Source organism: Papio anubis, chromosome 2 (genome assembly GCF_008728515.1).
Source record: "Papio anubis isolate 15944 chromosome 2, Panubis1.0, whole genome shotgun sequence".
Classification (NCBI taxonomy): Eukaryota; Metazoa; Chordata; class Mammalia; order Primates; family Cercopithecidae; genus Papio; species Papio anubis.
Window position 1 is genome coordinate 87575402 of NC_044977.1, and position 25988 is coordinate 87601389.

At 38.7% G+C, this 25988-nt stretch overlaps 1 protein-coding gene across 4 annotated transcripts in view; it reads left to right on the plus strand.

The window, feature by feature from the left end:
- SFMBT1 (Scm like with four mbt domains 1) overlaps nucleotides 1-25988 on the plus strand; it is a 154796-nt gene that overhangs the window by 95976 nt on the left and 32832 nt on the right. For all 4 annotated transcript variants that reach the window (XM_017955399.3, XM_017955398.3, XM_003894304.5 and 1 more), the window contains 5 exons: nucleotides 2462-2556; nucleotides 17210-17450; nucleotides 22004-22092; nucleotides 24577-24823; nucleotides 25850-25944. In XM_017955399.3, the coding sequence (XP_017810888.1) occupies nucleotides 2462-2556; nucleotides 17210-17450; nucleotides 22004-22092; nucleotides 24577-24823; nucleotides 25850-25944 (767 nt within the window). The remainder of the gene's footprint in view (nucleotides 1-2461; nucleotides 2557-17209; nucleotides 17451-22003; nucleotides 22093-24576; nucleotides 24824-25849; nucleotides 25945-25988) is intronic.

Below are 25988 nucleotides of genomic sequence, written 5' to 3' on the forward strand. Positions count from 1 at the left end.
TGACTATTCATGTCCTTTGTCCACTTTTTAATGGGGTTGTTGGTTTTTTTCTTGTAAATTTGTTTAAGTTCCTTGTAGATTCTGGATATTAGACCTTTGTCAGATGGAGAGAGTACAAAAATGTTCTCCCATTCTATAGGTTGTCTGTTTGCTCTGGTGATCGTTTCTTTTGCTATGTAGAGAAGCTCTTTAGTTTAATTAGATCCCGTTTGTCAATTTTTGCTTTTGTTGCGATTGCTGTTGTCATGAAATCTTTGCCCATGCCTATGCCCTGAATGTTAGTGAGTAGATTTTCTTCTAGGGTTTGTATAGTTTTGGGTTTTACATTTAAGTCTTTAATGCATCTTGAGTTAATTTTTGTATAAGGTGTAAGGAAGGAATCCAGTTTCAATTTTCTGCTTATGACTTAGTCATTTCTCCTAGCACCATTTAATAAATAGGGAATCCTTTCCTCAGTGCTCGTTTTTGTCAGGTTTGTTGAAAATCAGATGGTTGTAGATGTGCAGTCTTATTTCTGAGTTCTCTATTCTGTTCCATTGGTCTAGGTGTCTGCTTTTATACCAATACCATGCTGTTTTGATTACTGTAGACGTAGTATAGTTTGAAGTCAGGTAGGGTTATGCCTCCACATTTTTTCTTTTTGCTTAGGATTATCTTGGCTATACTGGCTTTTTTTTGGTTTCCTGTGAAATGTAAAAGTTTGTTTCTAATTCTGTGAAGAATGTCTGTGGTAGTTTAATGCGAATAGTATTGAATCTATAAATTACTTTGGGTAGTATGACCATTTTCATGATATTTTGATTCTTCCTGTCTGTGAGCATGGAATGTTTTTCCATTTGTTTGTGTCCTCTCTGATTTCCTTGAGCAGTGGTTTGTAGTTCTCCTTGAAGGGGTCCTTCACTTCCCTTGTTAACTGTATTCTTAGGTATTTTATTCTCTGTAGCAATTGTGAATGGAAGTTCATTCATGATTTGGCTTTCTGCTTGTCCGTTGTTGGTGTATAGGAATGCTTGTGAGTTTTGCACATTGATTTTGTATCGTGAGATTTTGCGGAAGTTGCTTCTCAGCTTATGAAGCTTTTCGGCTGAAACGATGGGGTTTTCTAGATATAGGATCATGTCATCTGCAAACAGAGACAGTTTGACTTCCTCTCTTCCTATTTGAATACCCTTTCTCACTTTCTCTTGCCTGATTGCCCTGGCCAGAACTTCCAATACTGTGTTTAATAGGAGTGGTGAAAGAGGGCATCCTTGTCTTGTGCTAGTTTTCAAGGGGAATGCCTCCAGCTTTTGCCCATTCAGTATGATATTTGCCCATTCAGTATGATATTGGCTATGAGTTTGTCATAAATGGCTCTTATTATTTTGAGATATGTTCCATCAATACCTAGTTTATTGAGAGTTTTTATTTTATTTTATTTTATTTATTTATTTTTTGAGATGGAATCTCGCTCTGTTGCCCAGGCTGGAGTGCAGTGGCGCAATCTCAGCTCACTGTATCCTCTGCCTCCTGGGTTCAAGCAGTTCTCCTGACTCAGCCTCCTGAGTAGCTGGGATGACAGGCATGTGCCACCATGCCTGGCTAATTTTTGTATTTTTAGTAGAGATGGGGTTTCACCATGTTGGCCAGGCAGGTCTCGAACTCTTGACCTCAAGTGATCTACCCACCTCAGCCTCCCATAGTGCTGGGATTATGGGTATTTTATTAATTTTTTCAAAAAACTAGCGTCTATATTTGTTTATTTTTTTGAAGGGTTTTTCGTGTCTCTATCTCCTTCAGTTCCGTTCTGATCTTGGTTATTTCTTGTCTCCTGCTAGCTTTGGGGTTTGTTTGCTCTTGGTTCTCTAGTTGATTTAGTTGTGACGTTAGGAGATCTTTCTTGCTTTTGGATATATTTTGAAGATAGTACCTACAGAATTCTTCTACGGATTGTTTATAAGGTATGGAGAAAAAAGAAGGGAGGCAAGGATAATGACACTTTTTTTTTGATTAAGCTAAAATATTTACTAGGAGTATCTTTCACTCAGAGAGTGCTAAGAAAGGATCAAGTTGAAAAAAGTTTGAAATGCTTATTAAGTATCTTCAATATTTGACATTAGAATACTAAATTTCAGTCCAAAGTGATAGTAATGGTTTATACTCCCACCAGTTTTATATGATCCATTTGGGTGAAATCTAGATTTGGGTGCCTCTTCAGCAAGAGATAACAGATTTGGGTGTCTCTTCAGCAAGAGATAGCATGTCAAACTGCTGTTCTGTGAAGATTCGTTGACAATCAGTGCACTAAGGGCACCTATCATTTAAAAAACCAAACCAAAACAAAAAAACCCCACTTAATTATTTTGTGCAAAATCAGTCGTGAAGTAAATTCTGTAAAGTTAGGTTTATTAGGTTTATGTTTTTATACCTTGGGTTTTCTTTAATTGGGATTCACCTGTTTTTGTTTTATTTTTAATTCTAGATGCCGGCTCTGGTATGGAAGAGATAGAATTAAGCTGGGAAGATTATCTAGAAGAAACAGGGTCCACAGCAGTTCCCTATGGTTCTTTTAAACATGTAAGCAATAACTATATTTGCCTTATTGGTGTTATATCCCTTTATTTCGAATCTCTGTATTATCATTAGAGAATTTAAAGTTATTTTAATTTGTGGTACTTGAAAGAATTTAAGAACTTTTTCTTTCCTCCTGCCCTCCTGCCACGCTTAGTAAGAACACTTGCCATATTCTTTTTTTTTTTTTGAGACGGAGCCTCGCTTTGTCGCCCAGGCTGGAGTGCCGTGGCGTGATCTCGGCTCACTGCAAGCTCCGCCTCCCAGGTTCACGCCATTCTCCTGCCTCAGCCTCCTGAGTAGCTGGGACTACAGACACCTGCCACCATGCCCGGCTAATTTTTTTGTATTTTTAGTAGAGACGGGGTTTCACCATTGACAGGATGATCTCGATCTCCTGACCTCGTGATCCGCCTGCCTTGGCCTCCCAAAGTGCTGGGATTACAGGCATGAGCCACCACACCCGGTCACACTTGCCATATTCTAAAATCCTTTTTGGTTTTGTATATTTTCTGCCACTCAATGCATGACTTATCTTTTTGACCATTTATGAACGTTCCTTTATTTTTGTCAAAAAACCTTGTCATAAATTGAAAAAAATTATTGCACTTTGTTGCATTTACTTTGTTGCATTCATTGAAAGTAATTTCAGTAGCATTATTTGCTGTCACTCTTATTGAGCAGAACATAAGTATGACGTACATACTTACATGTCGTATTAGTGACCTGTGCAGTTTGGTTTTATGCCCTAACAACCCAGTTTAATGCTTTGTCAGTGACAACATAATTGCCCTGTGTAATGACTTTAGAATGTAAGAAAGTACCCCAAATTTTGTTCATAGTTTATATCTAGACCTAGGTTTTTTTTCTGGTGGGGGGCAGTCAGTGTCTCAGTCCGTCGCCCATCACAGCTCACTGTAGCCTTAATCCCCTGGGCTCAGGTGATCCTCCCACCTCAGCCTCTTAAGTAACTGGAACTACAGGTGTGCACCACCACAGCCAGCTAATTTTTAGTCGAGATAGTGTTTCACCATGTTGGCCAGTCTCAAACTCCTGGGCTCAAGCAGTCTTACCGCCTTGGCCTCCCAAAGTGCTGGGATTACAGGCGTGAGTCACTCTGTCCATCCTAGACCTAGTTTTTAACCTGTTTACTCTAACTCCCTCTTAAAACACACAGAATAATTAATTCTAAAACTACTTATTTCATATTTGTCATAGTCTGTTTGGGCTGCCATAGCAAAATGTCATAGACTAGGTGGCTTAAACAACTGACATTTATCTTCTCACAGTTGTGGAGACTGAAAGCCTAGGTGTGTAGCTGCTTTCTGGTGAGGGCCCTCTTTCTGGCTTGCAGATAGTTGCCACCTTGCTGTGTCCTCACATGGTAGAAACAGAAAGAGCTCTCTGGTGTCTCTTCTTAAAGGACACCAATTCTGTTAGATCAGGGCTCCATCCTTCTGACCTCTAAATGTTTGTGCCTTTCCAAAATTTATATGTTGAAACCTAATTCCAACTGCAGTGGTATGAAGAGATGGGGCCTTGGGGAGGTGATTAGGCCATAAAGGCTTTTTCTCATAAATGGGATTGCGCCGTTATGAGAGAAGGCACCATCTTTGAAGCAGAAAGCGAGCCCTCACCAGATCCTGAATCCGCTGGAGCCTTGATTTTAGAGTTTCCAGCCTCCAGAATTGTGAGCAGTAAATTTCTGTTGTTTATACATTTTCCAGTCTAAGATATTTTGGTATAGCAACCCTAAATGGACTAAGACAACCTTCATAAATGGCCTATATCTAAACAGTCATACTGGAGGTTAGGGTTTGAACATATAAATTTTGGGGTGAACCGTTTAGCCCATAGCAATGTTCCATGGGGCATAGTTCTTTTTTTCTAGGATTTGTGAAGACACTGACGCAGAGTCAGTGTTGTCTGTGATTTTGTGAGGTTTGACCATATTCTTTTAGCTGTTGTCTTTATATGCTAAAGAGTCCCGCCATTCTCCTACCTCAGCCTCCTGAGTAGCTGGGACTACAGGCGCCTGCCATCATGCCTGGCTGATTTTTTGTATTTTTAGTAGAGATGGGGTTTCGCCATATTAGCCAGGATGGTCTCTATCTCCTGACCTTGTGATCCGCTTGCCTCGGCCTCCCAAAGTGCTGGGATTACAGGCGTGAGCCACCGTGCCCAGGGAGTCCTACTATTTTTAGTTTTCCATATGTAAAAACCCAGTCATGTTAGCTGCCCTTTTTGATTATTCTTTGTTCATTTATATCTTTCTTAAAGTGGTGAGAATTACATATTTCAGATAAGGATTTTATTTCATATTGAATTGATTAATCTTTTTTTTTTTTTTCCCGAGACGGAGTCTTGCTCTGTCGTCCAGGCTGGGGTGCAGTGGCCGGATCTCAGCTCACTGCAAGCTCTGCCTCCCGGGTTTACGCCATTCTCCTGCCTCAGCCTCCTGAGTAGCCGGGACTACAGGCGCCCGCCACCTCGCCCGGCTAGTTTTTTGTATTTTTTAGTAGAGATGGGGTTTCACCGTGTTAGCCAGGAGGTTAATCTTTTGTAATTGTTTTCAGTATTCTTTTTTAACATGGAAAGCCTGTTTAGTGGTTATATAATACCTTCGAATTCTTGTTTTTGATGTTGTTATTATTCTGATATGTGTGTACCCAAGCTTATTTATTTGTACTGATATTCAAATGGAGATAAAATTTTCTTACAAAGATTCTGGTTCTAAAAAAGTCATGTTAAAGAAACAGATTTCACCTCTTCCTCTTTGAATGACAAAGCCACCAGGAGAGTGGAAAACAAATGCAAAACTTCTTTATTGTCAAATGTAGGAAATATTAGTAAATCTGAATCGTAATCTGTGGTGAAGGGCTGCCAAATACAGTGAAAATCACGCGTGAGTGTGGGAAGATTCTGAGATGGGATGCTTGTGGCTAGCAGATCATAGGCAAAGCTGGTAGAACTCAGATCTCCAAATCAAAGGAGATGGATGTGCAGGCCTATGGCAAGAGTTTTACAGGATCCAGTTTGGAACACAGGAAGGAGGAATTAGAGATCAATCAGATTTGCAGGGAGAAAGCGTGTCAAAGAGTGAAAAAGCCTTGTTCATGTGCATTCTGGTGGAAGGAAAGGCACCCGCTGTGGGAAAGGCACTAAGTGTTACCTGCATGCTCTAGGACAAAAACTTTAAACTGTTAGGGAAGGATTACAAACTCTTAATAATCCTGCGACAAAGATACAGACCTATTATACCCGCAAAATAGAATAGAAGGGAAAATAAGCCCTCTGTACCTTGGGAGAGGGATAGGAATACATACTGTAGCATTATGGATTCCCTGCAGTTGAGGTTGAGGGACAGGTAGGATCACTGAGAAGTTCTCACCCTCTAGACCCAGGGGCAAAGAGCCTCCAAGACTGTGGCTGAATCTCAGGGAGTACTCTCCCCTACCTGTTCCTCACCACCAAGTTAGAGTGTTGAAAAATGGCGGTCTGTTGTATGGGAGAGGCAAGAGCATGGAAGAGATGGTCTCTGAGGTGCAGTCACCAACAAAAGACCTAAATCTGAGGGTGGAACAGCAGACATTGAGATAAAAAGAAAAACCCTCTGGCAAATGAGCTATACCCTAAATCCTAGATAATACTAGAGGAATTTGGAGCCTGTGGTGTACTTGTGAATGCACCATAGCAACAATAAAACACAAATCCAGCTTCACTTCCGACTAGATTAACTTAACTTTCTCTCTCAAACTAAAGGCCTAAGAAAGGAAGAAACATGCCCATTTCCAGGCATAAATACTATTTGCCTCAGTCTTGACTGTTCTATACATAATGTCTGACTTCCAACCAAATGTTATGGGACACATAAAGAAACAAGAGACAAACAGCAAAGTGTCAAAAGACAAAGCAATCAACAGAACTAGACTCATATGACCTAGATGTTGGAATTTTAAAACTGTGATTAACATGTTAAAAGCTCTAGCAGAATAGGTGGAGAACATGCATGAACAGAAAAGGAATTCCTGCAGACGTGGAAGCTATTAGAAAAAATGATATAGAAATAATAGAAATGAAAAATGTGATAACAAAGTTGAATGCCTTTGGTAGGCTCACCAGTAGATTTGACATAACTGAGGAAAAGATCCGTGAACTTGAAGACAGATCATTAGAAATAGCCCAGATTGAAATACAAAGAGAAAAAAAGAGTGGGAATTTAAAAGAGACCACAGCAACCAACAGTGTGAGGTAATATCAAAAAGTGTAATATATTTGTAATTGGAATCTCAGAAGGAAAAAGAGCGAGGAAAAGATATTTGATGAGATGGACAATTTTCCAAAGAAAAGAAAGATACTATACCACAGATCCACAAAACTCAGAGAATGCAAACAGAATAATTACTAAACAAATAAAACCCGCCCAGACACATCACATTCAGACTACTGAGAACCAAAGAGAAAGAGGAAAATTCTTTTCAGACACTATGCAACCCAGATAGTTGGGTAAGATTTTTAAGATGTTGAAAGAAAAAAACTTAACCCGAAATTCTATATCTAGCAAAAATTTCATCCAAAAGTGAAGGAGAAATAAAGACTTTTTAAAGGAAAACAGAAAGTAAGGGAATTTATTACCAGGAGACCTGCACTACAAAAAACAGTAAGGAAACTTCTTAAGACAGAAGGAATTTGATATAAGACAGAAACTTGGATCTACACAAAGAATTATGGGAGTGGTATAAATGTAGATAGATGCAAAGTTCATTTTTTCTTAATTTCAGTATCTCTAAAAGATAACTTTGAAGCAAAACTAGTAGAAATTTACTGTGTGTGTATAGCATATGTAACTGTAATAACACAAATGATGGAAAAGAGAATTGGGAGTATACCATTCTAAGATCTTTATATAACATGTGAAGTGGTAAAATGTCATTTGTAAGTAGACTGTAATTAAAGATGCATATTGAAAACCTTTCGGCAACCACTACATTAAAAAAAAATTGTAATATATACATAAAATTTGCCATTTTAATACTTTTTAAAAATTATTTATTTATTTTTATAGACAGGATCTTATAAAAGTAAGACCCTGCCCAGGCTGGCATGTAGTGGTGCAATCATAGCTTATTGTAACCTTGAACCCCTAGGCTCAAGCAATCCTCCCACCCCGGCATCCTGAGCAGATAGGACTACAGGCATGCACCACCATGCCTGGCTAATTTTTTTTTTTTTTTTTTTTTTTTGTAGAGACAGGGTCTCACTGTGCTGCCCAGGCTGGTCTCAAACCCTTGGGCTCAAGCAGTCCTCCTGCATTGACCTCCCAAAGTTCTGAGATTACAAGTGTGAACAACTGTACCTGACCTCATTTTAATAATTTTAAGTGCATAGTTCAGTGACATTAATTACATTTACAATGTTGTACATCCATCAACAGAACTTTTTTTTCTCATCTCAAGTAGAAACTGTATACACTAAATACTTTCTATTCTGTCCTTCCCTGACACCCCGGTAACCTCTCTTCTTTCTGTGTACCTCACATAAGAATTGTGTAGTATTTGTCCTTTTTTGTCTGTCTTGTTTAACTTATCACTGTGCTCTTAACATATTTTCTATTTTCTTTTTAGTGGTTGCCCTTGAGTTTGCAGTGTACATTTACAACTAATCCAAGTCCTCTTTCAAGTAACACTATACCACTTCACAGGTAGTGCAAGTAGCTTATACCAAAGTATTACCAATTCCTCCCTCATGTCTCTTATAACATTGCTGTCATTCATTAATTTATAAGCTATAATATTCATAAGCTATGATCACCAAATACTTTGTTGCTATTATTATTTTGAACAAGCAATTATCTGATAGTTCAATTCAGAATAAGAAAAATTAGACTGGGCACAGTGGCTCATGCCTGTAATCCCAGCACTTTGGGAGGCCACGATGGGAAGATTGTTGGAGCCCAGGAGTTCAACACCAGGCTGATCAATGTAGTGAGACCCTGTCTCTACAAAAAATTTAAAAATTACCTGGGCGTGGTGGCATGTACTACAAGTCCTAGCTACTAGAGAGGCTGAAGTGGGAGGATCGCTTGACTCCTGGAGGCTGAGGTTGCAGTGAGCTATGATTGTGCCACTGCACTCCATCCTGGCGACAGTAGATTCTGTCTCAAAAAAAAAAAAAAGTAAAAAGAAAAATTAAAGATTCTATTTTACCTTCTTTTATTTCTTTTCTGATGTGCTTCCTTTTTTTATGTAGATCTGAGTTTCTGACTGATATAATTTTCCTTCTTTGTAAAGAATTGGGCCAGGTGCGGTGGCTCATGCCTGTAATGCCAGCACTCTGGGAGGCTGCGGTGGGCGGATCACCTGAGGTCAGAAGTTCGAGACCAGCCTGGCCAACATGATGAAACTCCTTCTCTACTAAAACTACAAAAATTAGCCAGCCATGGTGGCAAGCACCTGTAATCCCAGCTACTCGGGAGACTGAGGCAGGAGAATCGCTTGAACCCAGGAGGCAGAGGTTGCAGTGAGCCAAAATTGTGCCATTGCACTCCAGCCTGGGCAACAAGAGCAAAATGCCATCTCAAAAAAAAAAAAAAAAAAAAAAAAAAAATTTCTTTTAATATTTCTTGTAAGGCAGGTCTACTAGTGACAGAATCCCTTAATTTTTGTTTGCCTGAGAAAATCTTTAGTACTTTTTAAGGATAATTTTGCTTGATACACAGTTCTAAATTAGTGGCTGTTTGCTTTAAATGCCTTAAGTATTTCACTCCTCTCTGTCCTTGCCTGCATATGGTTTCTGAGGAAGGAAAAAAAAAAAGAGTGTTAGAGAAGGAATGTGTGTGGTTTTTTTTGTTTTGAAGAAGGAATTTTAAAATGCAAAAGAAAACCTTTGATTTTTTTTTCTTCTTCTCCTTTTTGTTTTTAATATTTTTTAGAGATAAGAGTCTTGCTCTGTTGCCCAGACTGGAGTGCAGTGGTGTGATCCTAGCTCACTGCAGCAGGCTCAAGCAATCCTTCTGCCTCAGCCTCCAGAGTAGCTGAGACTACAGATGCCCACCACCATGCTTAGCTAACTTAAAAATATATATATTTTTTGGTAGAGATGGGTCTTACTACGTTGCCCAGGCTGGTCTTGAACTCTTGGCCTCAAGTGAACCTCCTGCCTTGGCCTCCCAAAATGTTGGGATTATGGCATGAGCCACCATGCCTGTCCCAATATTTCTTATTCTTTATTGAGGGAACATGTAACAGTTTATTCAAAATAATGATAGAAGCCAGGCACGGTGGCTCATGCCTGTAATCCCAGCATTTTGGGGGGCCATGGCGGGAGGATCACCTGAGGTCAGGAGTTCAAGACCAGCCTGGCTAACATGGTGAAACCTCGTCTCTACAAAAATACAAAAATTAGACAAGGATGATGGTGGGTGCCTGTAATTCCAGCTGCTTGGGAGGCTGAGGCAGGAGAATTGCTTGAACCTGGGAGGCGGAGGTTGCAGTGAGCTGAGATTGCACCATTGCACTCCAGCTTGGGTGACAGAGCGAGACTGCATCTCAAAAAACAAACAAAAAAAGTAATGACAGCAACAATTTATTTGATTATGTATGCTTATGTATAAATATATGCTAAGGCATGCTTATCTATATAAATGGTAGCAATGATACAGGGGAAGAAATGGCAGAATTAGAATTGTTATTATAAGGGTTTTTTTAAAATCACCAAGTGGATTTGCATTAGTTTAAATGTGTATTGTAAGCTCTAGGGCAACTACTAAAAACAGTTAGAAAAATATAATATGCTAAGAAGGCAAAGCAGAATATTATAAAATGCTTATTTAAAACCACAGAAGGCAGATAAAGAGTGGAAGACAAAATAGAAACAAAGAACAAGGCAACAAATAGAAAACACTAACATATGTGGTAGATATTAATCCAACTATATCAGTAATCACTTTGAACGTCAGTGGTCTAAATGCACTGTTAAAAAGACGGAGATTATCAGAGTGGATCAAAAAATATGACCCAACTATATGTTGTTTATAATAAAAGCACTTTAAATATAAAGAGACATATAGGTTACAAGTAAATGGATGGAGAAAGATATACCGTGCTAACACTAACCAAAAAAAAAAGAGTAGGCCGGGCACGGTGGCTCACACCTGTAATCCCAGCACTTTGGGAGGCTGAGGCGGGTGGATCACGAGGTCAGGAGATCGAGACCATCCTGGCTAACACAGTGAAACCCCGTCTCTACTAATAATACAAAAAAATTAGCCAGGCGTGGTGGCGGGCGCCTGTAGTCCCAGCTACTCAGGAGGCTGAGACAGGACAACGTCATGAACCCAGGAGGTGGAGCTTGCAGTGAGCCAAGATCGCGCCACTGCACTCCAGCCTGGGCGACAGAGCGAGACTCTGTCTCAAAAACAAACAAAAAAAAGAGTAGGTAGCTATATTAATGTCAGACAGAGCTGACTTCAAAGCAAGGAAAGTTATCAGGGATAAAGAAAAACGTTATGCCTATAATCCCAGCACTTTGGGAGGCCAAGGTGGGTGGATCATCTGAGGTTGAGAGTTCGAGACCAGCCTGACCAACATGGAGAAACCCCATCTCTACTGAAAATACAAAATTAGCTGGGTGTGGTGGCTCATGCCTGTAATCCCAGCTACTCAGGAAGGCTGAGGCAGGAGAATTGCTTGAATCCGGGAGGTGGAGGTTGCAGTGAGCCGAGATCACGCCGCTGCACTCCAGCCTGGGCAACAAGAGCGAAATTCGGTCTCAAAAAAAAAAGGACATTACATAATAATAAAGGGGTCAGTTCTTCAAGAAGACATAATAGTCCTTAAAATGTATGCACCTAACAACAGAATGTAAAAATACACGAATAAAAAACCCGGTAGAACTGCAAGGAGAAACAAATGGATTCAATATTATTAGTCGGAAAATTCAACACTCTCCTATCAAAAATGGACAGATCCAGCAGGCAGAAAATCAGTAAGGACATTGTTGAGCTCTGCAACACCATCAATCAACTGAATATAATGGACATCTATAGACTCGTTCAACAACAGCAGAAGACACATTCTTCTAAAGCTCACATGGAACATTCACAAAGATAGACCACACTCTGGCCCATAAAGCACACCTTAACAAATTTAAAATAATAGAAATCATACAGTGTGCTCTCAGACCACAGTGAAATTAAACTAGAAATCAGTAACAGAAAGATAGCTGGAAAGTCCCTAGTTACTTAGAGATTAAACAACACACTTGTAAATAACACATGGATAAAGGAAGCAATCTCAGGGGAAACTTTGAAATATTTGGAACTAAATGAAAATACAGTAACATCAAAAACGTAAAATGTCTAGGATTAAATGTAAAAAAAATTGCAAGGAGGCTGGGTGCAGTGGCTCACACCTGTAATCCCAGCACTTTGGGAGGCCAAGGTGGGAGAATTTGCTTGAGTCCAGGAATGCAAGACCAGCCTGGGCAATATATAGTGCGACCTTTTCTACAAAAAAAAAAAAAAAAAAAAAAAAAAAATTAAAAACTAGCCAGGCATGGTGGAGCACACCTGTAATCCTAGTTACATCAGAGGCTGGGGCAGGGGGATCCTTTGAGCCCAGGAGACAGAGGTGCAGTGACCCAAGATTGTGCCGCTGTACTTCAGTCTGGCGGCAGAATGAGAGACCCTGTTTCCAAAAATATTAATAATAATTGTAAGGAAACTCCAATTCATTATTGATGTAAAATAAAGACCTTTATACATGAATGGATACACCTTGTTCATGTAATGAGAGAGTCATTATTGGAAAGATCTCTCACCAGATCTGTAGATTTACTGCAAACAAATTAAATTCCAAGAAATACATATATATATAATGTTAGGTAGAAATTGACAAACTGATTCTGATTTTTATATGGATGTATCATGGATCAAGCATAGCCAGACACACCTAAGGAGTAAGACAAAATGAGAAGACTTGCTATACTGGATACCGAGTTTAATTAGGATAGCATAGTGCTCCTCTAAGGAAAAGTAAATCAGACACAGATCCACTTTTGTAGGCACACTTGATTTCTTACAAAGGTGATGACTTATAGTGGTCAAGAAAAGTGCTGATTTAATTGTATACACATGTTGAAACAAATAAAACCTTACCCATATTTAACTTCGTATTAACTTCATTAATTCCAGGTGGATGTTAGTTTTAACTATGATAGGCTTCCACATAATAATATAGTTTGTTGTATTTATGACCTTTAAGGATAGGAAAAGATTTGTTTAACAATACAGAAAAAGCGGCTGGGTGCAGTGTCTCATGCCTGTAATCCCAGCACTTCGGGAGGCCGAGGCAGGCAGATTGCTTGAGGTCAGGAGTTCCGAGACCAGCCTAGACAACATGGTGAAACCCCATCTCTACTAAAAATACAAAACAGCCGGGCATGGTGGTGCACGCCTGTAGTCCCAACTACTCAGGAGACAGAGGCAGGAGAATCACTTGAGCCCGGGAGGCAGAGGTTGCAGTGAGCTGATATCATGCCACTGCACTCCAGCCTGGGCGGCAGAAGGAGATTCTGTCTCAGGGAAAAAAAACAAGAACAAAATACCCAAAAAATGTATATACATAGAAAAAGCACTACTTTTTAAGGAAAAATATTGATAAATTAGACTACAATAAATTTAAGAACTTCTGTTTATCAAAAGACATCATAGTGAAAATGAGAAAAATATTTGCAACACAAACAACTGTCAGTGAACTGATGTCCACAATATAGAATTTAAAAATGGGTAAGGAACTTAAGTATTTCCCAGAAGAAGAAAACTAAATGACTAATAAATATAAAGGTTATCAACTTAATAATCAGATAATGCAAATTAAAATTACAATAAGATACATGACACACCTTCCAAAATGGTTAAAAGTGAAAAAGGGGGCTGGGCGTGGTGGCTCACGCCTGTAATCCCAGCACTTTGGGAGACCGAGGCGGGCGGATCACAAGGTCAGGAGATCGAGACCATGTTGGCTGACATGGTGAAACCCCGTCTCTGCTAAAAATACAAAAAATTAGCCAGGCGTGGTGGTGGGCTCCTGTAGTCCCAGCTACTCAGGAGGCTGAGGCAGGAGAATGGCATGAACCTGGGAGGCGGAGCTTGCAGTGAGCCAAGATCACGCCACTGCACTCCAGCCTGGGCAACAGAGCGAGACTCCGTCTCAAAAAAAAAAAAAAAAATGTGAAAAAGACTGAAAATACAAAAATGTTGGTTAGAATGGAGCAAAAGGTGCCAGGCATTGTGACTCAAGCCTGTAATCCCAGCACTTTAGGAGGCTGAGGCAGGTGGATTGCTTGAGGCCAAGAGTTTGAGACCAGCCTGGCCAATATGGTGAAACCTTGTTGCTACAAAAAATACAAAAATCAACCAGGTGTGGTGGCCCATGCCTGTGGTCCTAGCTACTTGGGAGGCTGAGGAATGAGAATCACTTGAACCTGAAAGGTGGAGTTTGCAGTGAGCCGAGCTCACTCCACTGCAGTCCAGCCTGGATGACAGAGCAAGACTCTTTGTATCAAAAAAAAAAAAAAAAAAAAAAAAAGAATGGAGCAAAAGGATTTATCATATGCTATTCGGAAACTAAATTGGTACAACTACTTTGGAAAACAGTTTGGTTATCTATTTTAGAAATTCATGTCTGTATGTACCAAGAGACAAGCAAAAATGTTTATGGCATCATTATTTGTAGCTTCCCAAAACTGTGAACTGCCCAAATACCTAGTAACTAGTAGAAGTGGACTGAATAGATTGTGATGTATTCATATAAGTAATGTTCGACAAGAGAAGCTCCACTCAAAAAATATTCATACTGCATAATTTAATTAACATAGTGTGGAAACATAGTTGATATTAACTATAGTGTTTAGGATAGTGATAGAACAGGTAGTGACTAGTGGGGGAAGACTTTTACACAGAATGTGAGACTTTCCGTCTCTGGCTGTCTCTAGGATTCCACTTGAATTTTCCAGTGACTGTGGTTGCCATATTGCATTTATTTGTCATGTCTTCATAGTCGTCTCTGGTATATGACAGTTCGTCGTTCTTTCTTTGTCTTTCATGGACTTGACATTTTTGATGAGCCTATATTGCATGTCAATTATTTGTGGAATATTCCTCAATTTGGATTTGTTTTTTTCTCATGATTGGATTGAATTTGTGCAGATTTGGCAATAATGTTGTAGGAATGATATTGTAGTTACCTTGTATGAAATCAGAGATACATGATATTGTTGCAAACTTTGGTTAGTTACATGATCATCTGCCAGATTTTTTCACTGTAATGTTGCTGTTTTCCCCTTTAAAGTTAACAAGAATCTTACTGGGAGAACCTTTGAGATTTTGCGGATACCCTGTTTCTCATCATAGTATTTTAGAATCCATCAATAATTCTTGCCTGCAATGTTTATCTCTTTTATTTTATTTTTATTTTTTAAATCTTCCTTTCCTTTCCTTTCGTTTCCTTTCGTTTCCATTCCTTTCCTTTCCTTTCTTTTCCTTTCCTTTCCTATCCTTTCCTTTCCTTGTTCCTTTCCGTTCCGTTCTGCCACCACGCCCGGCTAATTTTTTTTGTATGTTTAGTAGAGATAGGGCTTCACTGTGTTAGCCAGGATGGTCTTGATCTCCTGACCTTGTGATCCACCTGCCTCGGCCTCCCAAAGTGCTGGGATTACAGGCATGAGCCACTGCGCCCGGCTCCTGCAATGTTTATCTCTGTGGTGTTTGTCTACTAGTAATTTTCTATTTCTATCTTTTTTTTTTCCCAATATTTATTAACTGGTTTTCTACTCTAAGGAAGATCTGTTCCCTCTCCCCTGTTTATTTATATCAGTGTGTACTCATGGATACTTATTTAAATCTATTAGTTATAATGCATTACTCTCACTATTTATTTTATTGCTCAAATTGTCCCACATGTAGCCAGTGAGATCCTTCTAGTATGTTCCTTCAACGTACTCCCATTTTTTGATCATTTCCTTACTTTCTGGCATCACAAGATATTCCAGGCTCTATTTGTATTTTTCCTATCTCAGAATCAGAATAAGGTTTTTTTTCCTTGAAGTCCTTGTTTGTTTGTTTTTTTATTGGAAGATGGTATTTAGAAATCAAAAATTTGGGTCAGGCACAGTGGTTCATGACTCATTTCAGCACTTTGGGAGGCCAATATGGGCAGATTGCTTGAGGTCGGGAGTTTGAGACCAGCCTGGGCAACATGACAATACCCTGTCTCTACAGAAAATACAAAAAGTAGCCAGGCATGTTGGCGCACATCTGTGGTCTCAGCTACTCAGGAGGCTGAGGTGGGAGGATGACTTGAGGTTGCAGTGAGCCGAGATTACACCACTACACTTTAGCGTGGGTGACAGAGCCAGTCCCTGTCTAAAAAAATGAAAAAGAGGCCGGGCGTGGTGGCTCATGCCTGTAATCCTAGCACTTTGGGAGGCTGAGATGGGTGGATCACCTGAGGTCAGTAGTTCAGACCAGCCTGGCCAACATGGTGAAACCCCGTCTCTACTAAAAATATAAAAAATTAGCTGGGCCTGGTGGCGGGCGCCTGTAATCCTAGCTGCTTGGGAGGCTGAGGCAGGAAAATCACTTGTACCCAGGAGGCAGAGCTTGTAGTGAGCCGAGATCGCGCCACTGCACTCCAGCCTGGGCAACCAGAGCAAAACTTTGTCTCAAAAATAAAAAAGAAAAGAAATAAATCAAAATTTGTACACTATATTTGCTTATTGTGACTAGCTGTCATTTTTGTAGTCCCTCTTAATTGACAGAGTTGGGAAAAACATGTGTATGGTTGTCTCTATCTCTGTTATTCGTTCATTTCTTTATCTATTCATCCATCTATCTATCTGCCTGTCTGTCTCTATCTGCCTGCCAGTCAGTCGTCATGTCCCTGTTCAGATATGTCTGATTTCAGTCCAACACCACAGGGTTCCCTTTGCTTATTTGTCACTTCTTTCTCCCATGGTGAGAAACCTGGCTTTTATTATTCATAGTATATTTATTTAATGTTGGTATACACATAAAGTATTAATAGTTCCAGATTTGCTAACCCAGACCTTTGTGACCATATAATGTTTCATCTAAATTAGAACAGTTTTGAGAGGGAAAGGGGGATGTTATTAAATATTATTTAAGAGTAATTGGTGGAAACATAGACTTGTAGGGAAACTGGGAATTATGGCTCCCTGTGTATGGTACATATTTTACTAATTTATTATCATTATGGTTTATTTTTGTCTTTTCACTTTTCTAGCTTCATAAATTTCCTGTTGATGGATGCAAAAATCATTCTTGAAAACAATGGGTTGAAAGCTATTAAAATAGTGACTAGTAATTTATATACTTAATAGGAAGCATTTTCTGTAATCATTATAGACTGCTTTGGTGAAAATATTGAGTTCCTTCATTGTCAGATGGAGCAGAGCAATATTGCTATTCGTTTGTTTTGTCTGAATTACTTCTGTAAGTTAGAATTGGAATTTCTCAGGGTTTCCTTGAGATGTTCTTGCATTTAGTGCTTCAGAATTCTAAGTCTTAAAAAAGAACATTGGTCAAAGAAATACTCATTTAAGATACTTGTCTGATGCTTAATAACATTTCCCTGTTAAGGTGGACACACGTTTGCAAAATGGATTTGCTCCTGGGATGAAGCTGGAGGTGGCTGTGAGAACAGATCCTGAAACCTACTGGGTTGCCACCATCATCACCACCTGTGAACAGTTGCTCCTTCTCCGCTATGATGGCTATGGGGAGGATCGGAGAGCAGATTTCTGGTGTGACATCAGGAAGGCTGATCTCTACCCCATTGGGTGGTGTGAGCAGAATAAGAAGACCCTTGAAGCCCCAGAAGGTAATGAAATACTTCCTATCAAGACGTGACATGATTTTGCTGTAAGAAAATTTGGATTGTCCACAATCTTGAGGTTTTCCATCTCTCAAGCCTATAGGTTTACCCAGCTTTTCTAGGTTAGCATTTTGAGTGAAAATATTTATAAGGAATAGTACACATTTTCCTGTCTTTTAAAATTATTTTCTTTGCTCCATAAAGCCTCGTAAAAGGTTTTTACGATGCTCATAGGGAACACTAGCTGCTTATCATCCTTTCAGACTGTGAGGTTCTCTGAGTTGGAGATTTGTAGATCTGGTTGTTTTTAAGCCCTTTGGGCCAGACTGATGTGCTGTTGATTTTCTTTTGTTTTTATTGTCCTCTCTCCTCATACCCTCAAGCAATCTGGTAATTAGGAACTCTTAAATGAACCAAATCAAGCACCACTCCAGAAGGAGTAGAAACCAAATTAAGCAGAAGAGAGACAATAAAGGCAAAAGAAAGAGAAGGGTGAGATAAAGGTGGGGAAAGATAAGAGGACTCTGGATTTAAGAAAATCCCTGAGTTGGTTGGGTGGGATGGCTCATGCCTGTAATGGCAGCACTTTGGGAGGCTGAGGCGGGTGGATCACCTGAGGTCAGGAGTTCGAGACCAGCCTGGCCAACATGGCAAAACCCTGTCTCTACTAAAAATACGAAACAATTAGCCGAGTGTGGTGGCGCACGACTGTAATTCCAGCTACTCAGAAGGCTGAGGCAGGAGAATTACTTGAACCTGGGAGGTGGAGGTTGCAGTGAGCCGAGATCGTGCCACTGCACTCCAGTCTGGATGACAGAGTGAGACGCTGTCTCAAAATAATGAAAACACCTGACTTTTGGTATTTTTCTTTTAACTTCTTACTTTGATATAATTTCAGATTTACCAAAAGTTATAAGAATCATATGGAAAATTATTGGAGACTTTTTGCCAAGTTTCTCCAAATGTTGTTAATGTTGACATATATTATGTTTACTTTATCTTGTCTCCGCTGCTTTACATATGTTCTTTTAATGAACCATGTGAGAGTCAGTTTTAGACATGATGCCCTTTTATTCAAAAATGCCGTATATATTTCTGAAAACAAAGTATTCATGTCACAGTAAAATATGAAAATGAGGAAATTAACTTTGATACGATACTGTTGTTTAATCTACAGATAGTACTCAGTTTTTTAAAAGAAACATTGTTTAATAAACATGGTCTTATTTTTATATTTATATCACTTTCTAGTATTTTTATTTTTATTTTCATTTCCATTTTCTTGAGGCAGGGTCTTGCTATGTCACCCAGGCAGGTCTCCAATTCCTGGGCTCAAGTGATTATCCTGCCTCAGCCTTCCTAATAGCTAGCACCACAGGCGTAAGCCATCATGCCTGGCCCTTATTCAGTTTTTGGCCCTTATTCAGTTTTTACCAGCTATTCCAATAACATTTACAATAATTTCGTTCTATTTTACTTTTTGAGACAGTGTCTCGCTCTGTCACCCAGGCTGGAGTGCATTGGCATGATCCTAGCTCACTGTGTCCTTGAACTCCCGGGCTCAAGTGATTCTCCCACCTCATCCCTGCCAGGTAGCTGGGTCTACAGGTGTGTGTCACCACACCCAACTAATTTTTAAACTTTTTTTTTGTAGATACAGAGTTTTGCTGTGTTGCCCAGGCCAGTCTCAAACTTCTGGCCTTAAGTCCTCTCTATTTTTGGACTACTTTCTATTTTGTTGTTGTTTCTATAAACAATACTGAAGGTAGCTATAAGCTGTTTCCTCTCCTTCAGCATCTCATTTCAGGTAATATCCTTTTACTCCCAGTTAACACTTAAAAGTTAAATAGTTAAATTACATGGCAAGAAAGCTTTTTTTTTTTTTTTTTTAAGACAATGAGTAGGCTTATACAACTATTCACGTTTTCCGCATTCTTGTCCCATAGTTTTTATAGTAATACTGTAACTACATTTTCAGAGCATGCAGCTATTATATACCATAGTATCTCTCTTAAAACCATCATTTAGTTTAAGTTCTATAGTTGTATATATATTTAATTCACTACCATTTCTCATGCTAATGTTACCTCATTAATTTGCTCATCTGAAGCTCATTCCCTAGTGGACTCCTTAGAAAGGGCTCATGGGAACAATATTACTTAGTTCTTACCTGTTCATAACAGTTTGTATATAGCCTTTAGATCTGAAGTTCAGTTTGGCTAGATATAAAATCCTTCTCTCATATTTTCTCTTTCATTAAATTTCTTAAATATGTTACATTCCATTGTCTTTTGGCACAAACCATTGTTAATAACTCTGATGAAAATCATGTTTTCTTTCCTTTGTAAGAAACTTGGTCTTTTTCCTAAATAACCATGGTGTTATTTTTGCTTTAAAGTTCATTACTTTCATTAGAACAATTTTGATGTAGCTGCCCTCATTTGATTTTACTATATACATAGTAATGCCTTTCAGTATGTATTACAAGGCCTCTTTCATTTCTGTAAGGTTTACCTGAATTATGGTCCAGCATGGTAGCCGGATTACACCTGTAATCCCAGCACTTTGGGAGGCTCAGGCCGGCAGATCACTTGAGGTCAGGAGTTTGAGACCAGCCTGGCCAACATGGTGAAACCCCCCCTCCACTAAAAATATAAAAATTAGCTGGGCATGGCGGCATGTACCTGTAGTCCCAGCTACTTGGGAGGCTGAGGCAGGAGGCTGCTTGAACCTGGGAGGCAGAGACCATCCTGGCTAACACAGTGAAACCTCGTCTGCACTAAAAATACAAAAAGTTATCTGGGCGTGGTGGTGGGCGCCTGTAATCCCAGCTACTCTGGAGGCTGAGGCAGGAGAATGGCGTGAGCCCAGGAGGCGGAGCTTGCAGTGAGCCTAGATCGCGCCACTGCACTCCGGCCTGGGCGACAGAGTGAGACTCCGTCTCAAAAAAAAAAAAAAAAAGAACATAGGTAAAGCAGTGGAGATAAGATAAATAGAGACCTGGGTGTGCTCATTGTCGCTGGGTTTGTGTTTCTTGGCCTTTTCAGTGTCTAGAGTTAATGCATTTCTTCTTCTTCTCAGGATAAATTACATCATGATGCTTCTAATACAAATTCAGAAAGATAGTGCTTTCATTTAACTCATCCACCTAAGCTTTATTTCCTTTCTATCATGCTGAAAATCCTAGTTCTCAATTACACATTTCATTCTTTGTTAGCCAGGATGGTCTTGATCTCCTGACCTCATGATCTGCCTGCCTCGGCCTCCCAAAGTTCTGGGATTATAGGTGTGAGTCACCGCACCTGACCACATTTCATTCTTTATTTGCTTTTGCCTACCACGTACAAACAACTATTTCAAAGTAATAACATCAAGTCTACCACTAACAATAGGATTACTAAAAATAGCTTAAGATTTTTTCTTTGCATTTTTTTTATTGTTGTTGTTATTGTCCTTAGAGTATATATCCCTAACTGGGGACGTACTTTCACATTTTACTGTATTTTAAAGTAATAGTTCCTGAAATAGTTCCTCTTTTGTGATTATCTCGCAAGCTCCATATACAGTTAGGTTTCCTTGATTTTGCTTTATGAGGAAATCTGAATTTATTTGTTTACTTCTAATGGAAGAGTAAGTCCATTAACATTAACACTTATTGATATTATTAATATACATAGCCTCAATTTTATATTGTTAAATGTTACATACTTTGTGTGTATGTAGTTTCTTTTTAACTATGTGATCTATCCTGTTTACACATATAGTTTCTCTTTCGGCATATAGAAAGGTTCTTATTTTTGTTCTACTGATTACCTTTATATAACACTTTGTAAGAAAATATTTTCTTTTAGAAATATGTACTGAAATACATATATGGATGAAATTGTATGCTATCTGGAATTGTCTTCTAACTGATCCTTGGTTGGGCATGGGCGGAGTGTGAGGTATAAGCCAGGCATTGGCAAATTATCTGTAAAGGGCAAGATAGTAAATATTTTAGGCTTTACTAATCATACAATCTCTGTCAAAGCTGCTAAAACGCTACCTTTGTAGTGTGAAAGCAGCCACAGACAATATGTAAACAAATGGATATGGCCGTGTTTTAGTAAAGCTTTGTTAACAAAAATAGACAGTAGGCTGAATTAAGCCCATGGGTTGTAGCTTGTAAATCCTGGTTTAGATGAAACAGATTGGCCATGAGGTGACAGTTGTTGACGCCAGGGCACTTAGGATTCATTAGATCATTTTTCTTTTTGTATGTTTGAAAATTTCCATCATAAAAAATAAAGTAAGGTACCTTCTGGATAAAATTTTAGGAACAGGTAGTTGGGCCTATTCTCTTTGTTTTATATACAACTCTTAATAAACTAACCAGAAAGTAGCTCCATCTAGAGAAGTATTTTTGGTTTTATTTTATCTTTCAAGCTCTCAAAGAAGCAGTATGTTTGACTCTTAGATCTTAAAATGAGAAATACCTCTAAACCATCTCCACTGGTTCGATTTCTGTGCGTTCTGTTGGCTGGCATTTTGAGTAATCAGTCATTTATTCCCTCATCTAGGCATCAGAGATAAAGTATCTGACTGGGATGAGTTTCTGCGGCAGACCCTAATAGGAGCATGTAGTCCTCCTGTTCCACTGCTAGAGGGCGTGAGTATTACTATATGCCACATCGGCATGGAAAACCCATCTGATCTTTGAAAGAATCTTAAAATCGGTTGCTTATTTATCACTCTGAAGCAAATAAACATTATTAGAGACATAGGCACAGGTATTGGGAATTTTAAACTTACCCTTAGAGGTTGCAAACTGGTGACTTGCTTAGTGCCTAAATATTTTCTGAATTAGTTGCTAACACATAAAAAATCTAATTTCCCAGATTCTTTTATACAGTTGGAAAATAGGACCTTCTGAGGGCTTTCACTCTGAAACTGAGCAGGGGTTGATTCTGCTTCAAGGTGGACATTTGTAACTCCCACCCCAGGTGACTTGGAGACCCCCCACCCACCCTTTTTTTTTTGCTCAGAAGACATTGGACCTGTTGTAATCCTGCCTTCCACCTGCTTTTCAGCAGTCCTTTTAAGTTAGTGTAGCCTTTGAGCTTGTTAGTGAATATAGATCTCTTGACTTTGTGAAATGGATTTATTGGTTATGACATTTCTAAGTTATATCTTGTCACTTTCTGTCATACTGGCAAAATTCTTTGTGGCATATGTGAAATGCAATGTATAAAGGTTCCCATCCCTCTACATCATTGCCAACACTTGTTGTCTTTTTTATTATAGCTGACTTAGTGGGTATGAAGTGGCATCTCATTTTGATTTACATTTGTCTAAGGGCTGTTGATGTTGAGTATGTTTTTTTGTGCTTATGGGCCATTTCTGTATCCTTTTTGGAGACATTTCTTTGCCCATTTTTAAAGTGGGTTGTCTTTTTATTATTAAGTTGAATGTATTATTATGCATTCAAAATATACATACATTTCAAAATATTGAAAATATTTTTCCCATTCTGTGGCTTTTTATTGTTTACAACATAAACATTTTTTATTTTGATGTAATCCAGATTATCTTTTTTTCTTTTGTTGCTTGTGCTTTTGGTATCATATCTAAGAAGGCTTTGCTTAACCCAAGGTCAAGAAGATTTACTCCTGTATTTTCTAAGAGGTTTATGGTTTTAGGCCTTACATTTACTTCTATGATCCATTCACATTCCCTTTTAAATTTTGATTGGTGAGTACTCTATTTCAAACTGGTTTTTATTTTTTGTACTCTGACTCGTTTATTTATGCTTAGCCAGAGCCTGACACGTACTAAACACTCAGTAACATTTTAATGAATGGATGAATTGATAAACTATTCTACTCTTCATTGACCATGACTCTGCCATGCTGACTTTTAGCTCTCAATCCTTTTCTTCATTTGTTCATATGTCCTTTTGCATATCTGGATATGTAAGTGTCACAGAGCAATTTTTACTGGGAAAAAAATGTAAGGTTGTGTATTAGAAATGGTTAAATGATAACTTGATAATGAATTTCTTTTCTTTATTGTAGTTTTTAATATACTTTTAGATAGTGAGAGTTAAACTTTTCCTTTCCATCGCTGTAATCAAAAGCTTTTACTCTGTTCATTTGAACATTGTTATGACATCAATAAAAAATCAGAAACAACTGAAATACTATCTGTAGGTAACTGGATAAATTATTGCCCATTTACAATGTAAAATATCATAAAATACTATAAAACATGAGGAAGAGTTATATATGCTATTGTAGAAAGATACCTATGATGTACTAAGTGAAGAACAAATTAAGAAACAGTATGTAGTGTTTCCATTTTTCAAAAAATAGAAACAGACTGACTGGCAGAGGTGAATGTTGACTTGTATGGAGAAAAACAGTGTATGCCAAAGTGTTTCTTGTGGTTCTTTCTTTGAGGTGGGATTATAGGTGACTTTGACTTTTGTCATGTTTGATTTTTTTCTTTAATGATGATGATGGTATTTTGATATTTGCTTTTTTTTTTTTTTTAAGACAGAGTCTTGCTCTGTTGCCTAGGCTAGAGTGCAGTGGCATGATCTTGGCTCACCATAACCTCCGCCTCCTGGGTTCAAGTGACTCTCCTGCTTCAGCCTCCCAAGTAGCTGGGACTGCAGGTGCCCACGACCACGCCCGGCTAATTTTTGTATTTTTAGTAGAGACAGGGTTTCACCATGTTGACCAGGCTGGTCTTGAACTCCTGACCTCAAACGTTCTGCCCACCTCAGCCTCCCAAAGTGCTGGGATTACAGGTGTGAGCTACCATGCCTAGCCCATATTTGTTTTATAATAGATGAGGAATTATTATATTTTAAAAATTCTTACTAAATAAAACTACATAACATAATCCTAGAGATAGAGATATGTTAGAGCAATTTTACTGCATTATAGATAGATTTTCTTTAAGATAAACATTTTCATATCACCTAGAAATAATACTGTAAGAGGTTTGTATGATGATAGACAATTTAGTGTCAGTGGCTTTTGAATGGGTAAAAAATACGAAGGCTGGTGTGAGATCATTTAGAAGGTGGTTTTTCAAAAATATTATGTTAATTTCTCTTACTGGATTGTTTCACTTTTTAATCCTACAGCTCCGTAATGGGAGGAATCCTTTAGATCTCATTGCTCCAGGATCCAGACTAGAATGTCAAGCTTTCCAGGACTCTTTAAGCACTTGGATTGTTACTGTAGTAGAAAACATTGGGGGAAGGCTGAAGCTACGTTATGAAGGACTTGAAAGTTCTGACAATTACGAACATTGGTTGTATTACTTGGATCCATTTCTTCATCACGTTGGTTGGGCTGCTCAACAGGGATATGAGCTTCAGCCTCCTTCAGGTGAAGAGTAATAGAGCATTTTTCTTCTGTGGCATTAACATGCTATGTTACTAATATCTATGAGGCTAAAAAAAATACATTCTGTATGTTATGAAAACCTTTGTTACTTATCATAGTAGAGCTATTACAAAACAGTTTATGTGGAGTTGTTAAACTAAGTACCTATTTTTCTTTTTTGTTCTTGTTCTTCTGCTTTTGTTTTTTGTTTGTTTGTTTGTTTGTTTGTTCTTTGTTTTGAGACAAGAGTCTTGCTCTGTTACCCAGCCTGGAGTGCAGTGTCATGCAACCTCCACCTCCCGGGTTCAAGCAGTTCTTGTGCCTCAGCCTCCCCAGTAGCTAGGATTACAGACACACGCCACCATACCTGGCTGATTTTCGTATTTTTAGTAGAGACGGGGTTTCACCATGTTGGCCAGTCTGGTTTCGAACTCTTGACCTCAAGTGATCCGCCCACCTTAGCCTCCCATAGTGCTGGGTTTACAGGCATGAGACACCGTACCTGGCCAAGTGCCCATTTTTCTTTTCTTTTTATTGTTTTTATAATTTACCACACTTATTGATATACTTCATAGACTTCTGTGCCAACCCATACTGACCCTTGACCTAGATAAAATAAAGAAAAAATTACCTAGGGAGCATTTAGCTAGGTATATAGAAAATTGGGTCACAGCAAATTGTTGATTAAAAGAAATACCAATAATATTGGTATTTCTGGAGTTACTGTTTAAATCAATTTGCATTTATTATTATGTGCCCCAATTTGGATGTTATATTACAATTTTATGGATTACAGCAATCCTTGTGATCTTACTGTAGGTATTTTCATAAAGCCAAGCTGTCCAAGCTCTTTGTAGAGCAAAGTGCTGAAGTTAAGGTGCAAGTTCTTTAAGTGTAGAGGGATATAAGTGGGCTTGAACCCTTTTCTAGTTCCAGTGGAAAGTGACTTTTTTTATGTGAATGCTTTCGGGACAGGTAAAAAGTGTAAGTTTCTCATCATCTAAAGCATGTTGTCATGTTTTATTAAAGCCATCAGACATCTAAAAAATGAAGCTGAGTGGCAAGAGATTTTGGCCAAAGTGAAAGAGGAAGAGGAAGAGCCATTACCATCTTACTTATTTAAGGTAAAAACAAAACATTTGATAGATCGGTATTGCTCCACTTACAG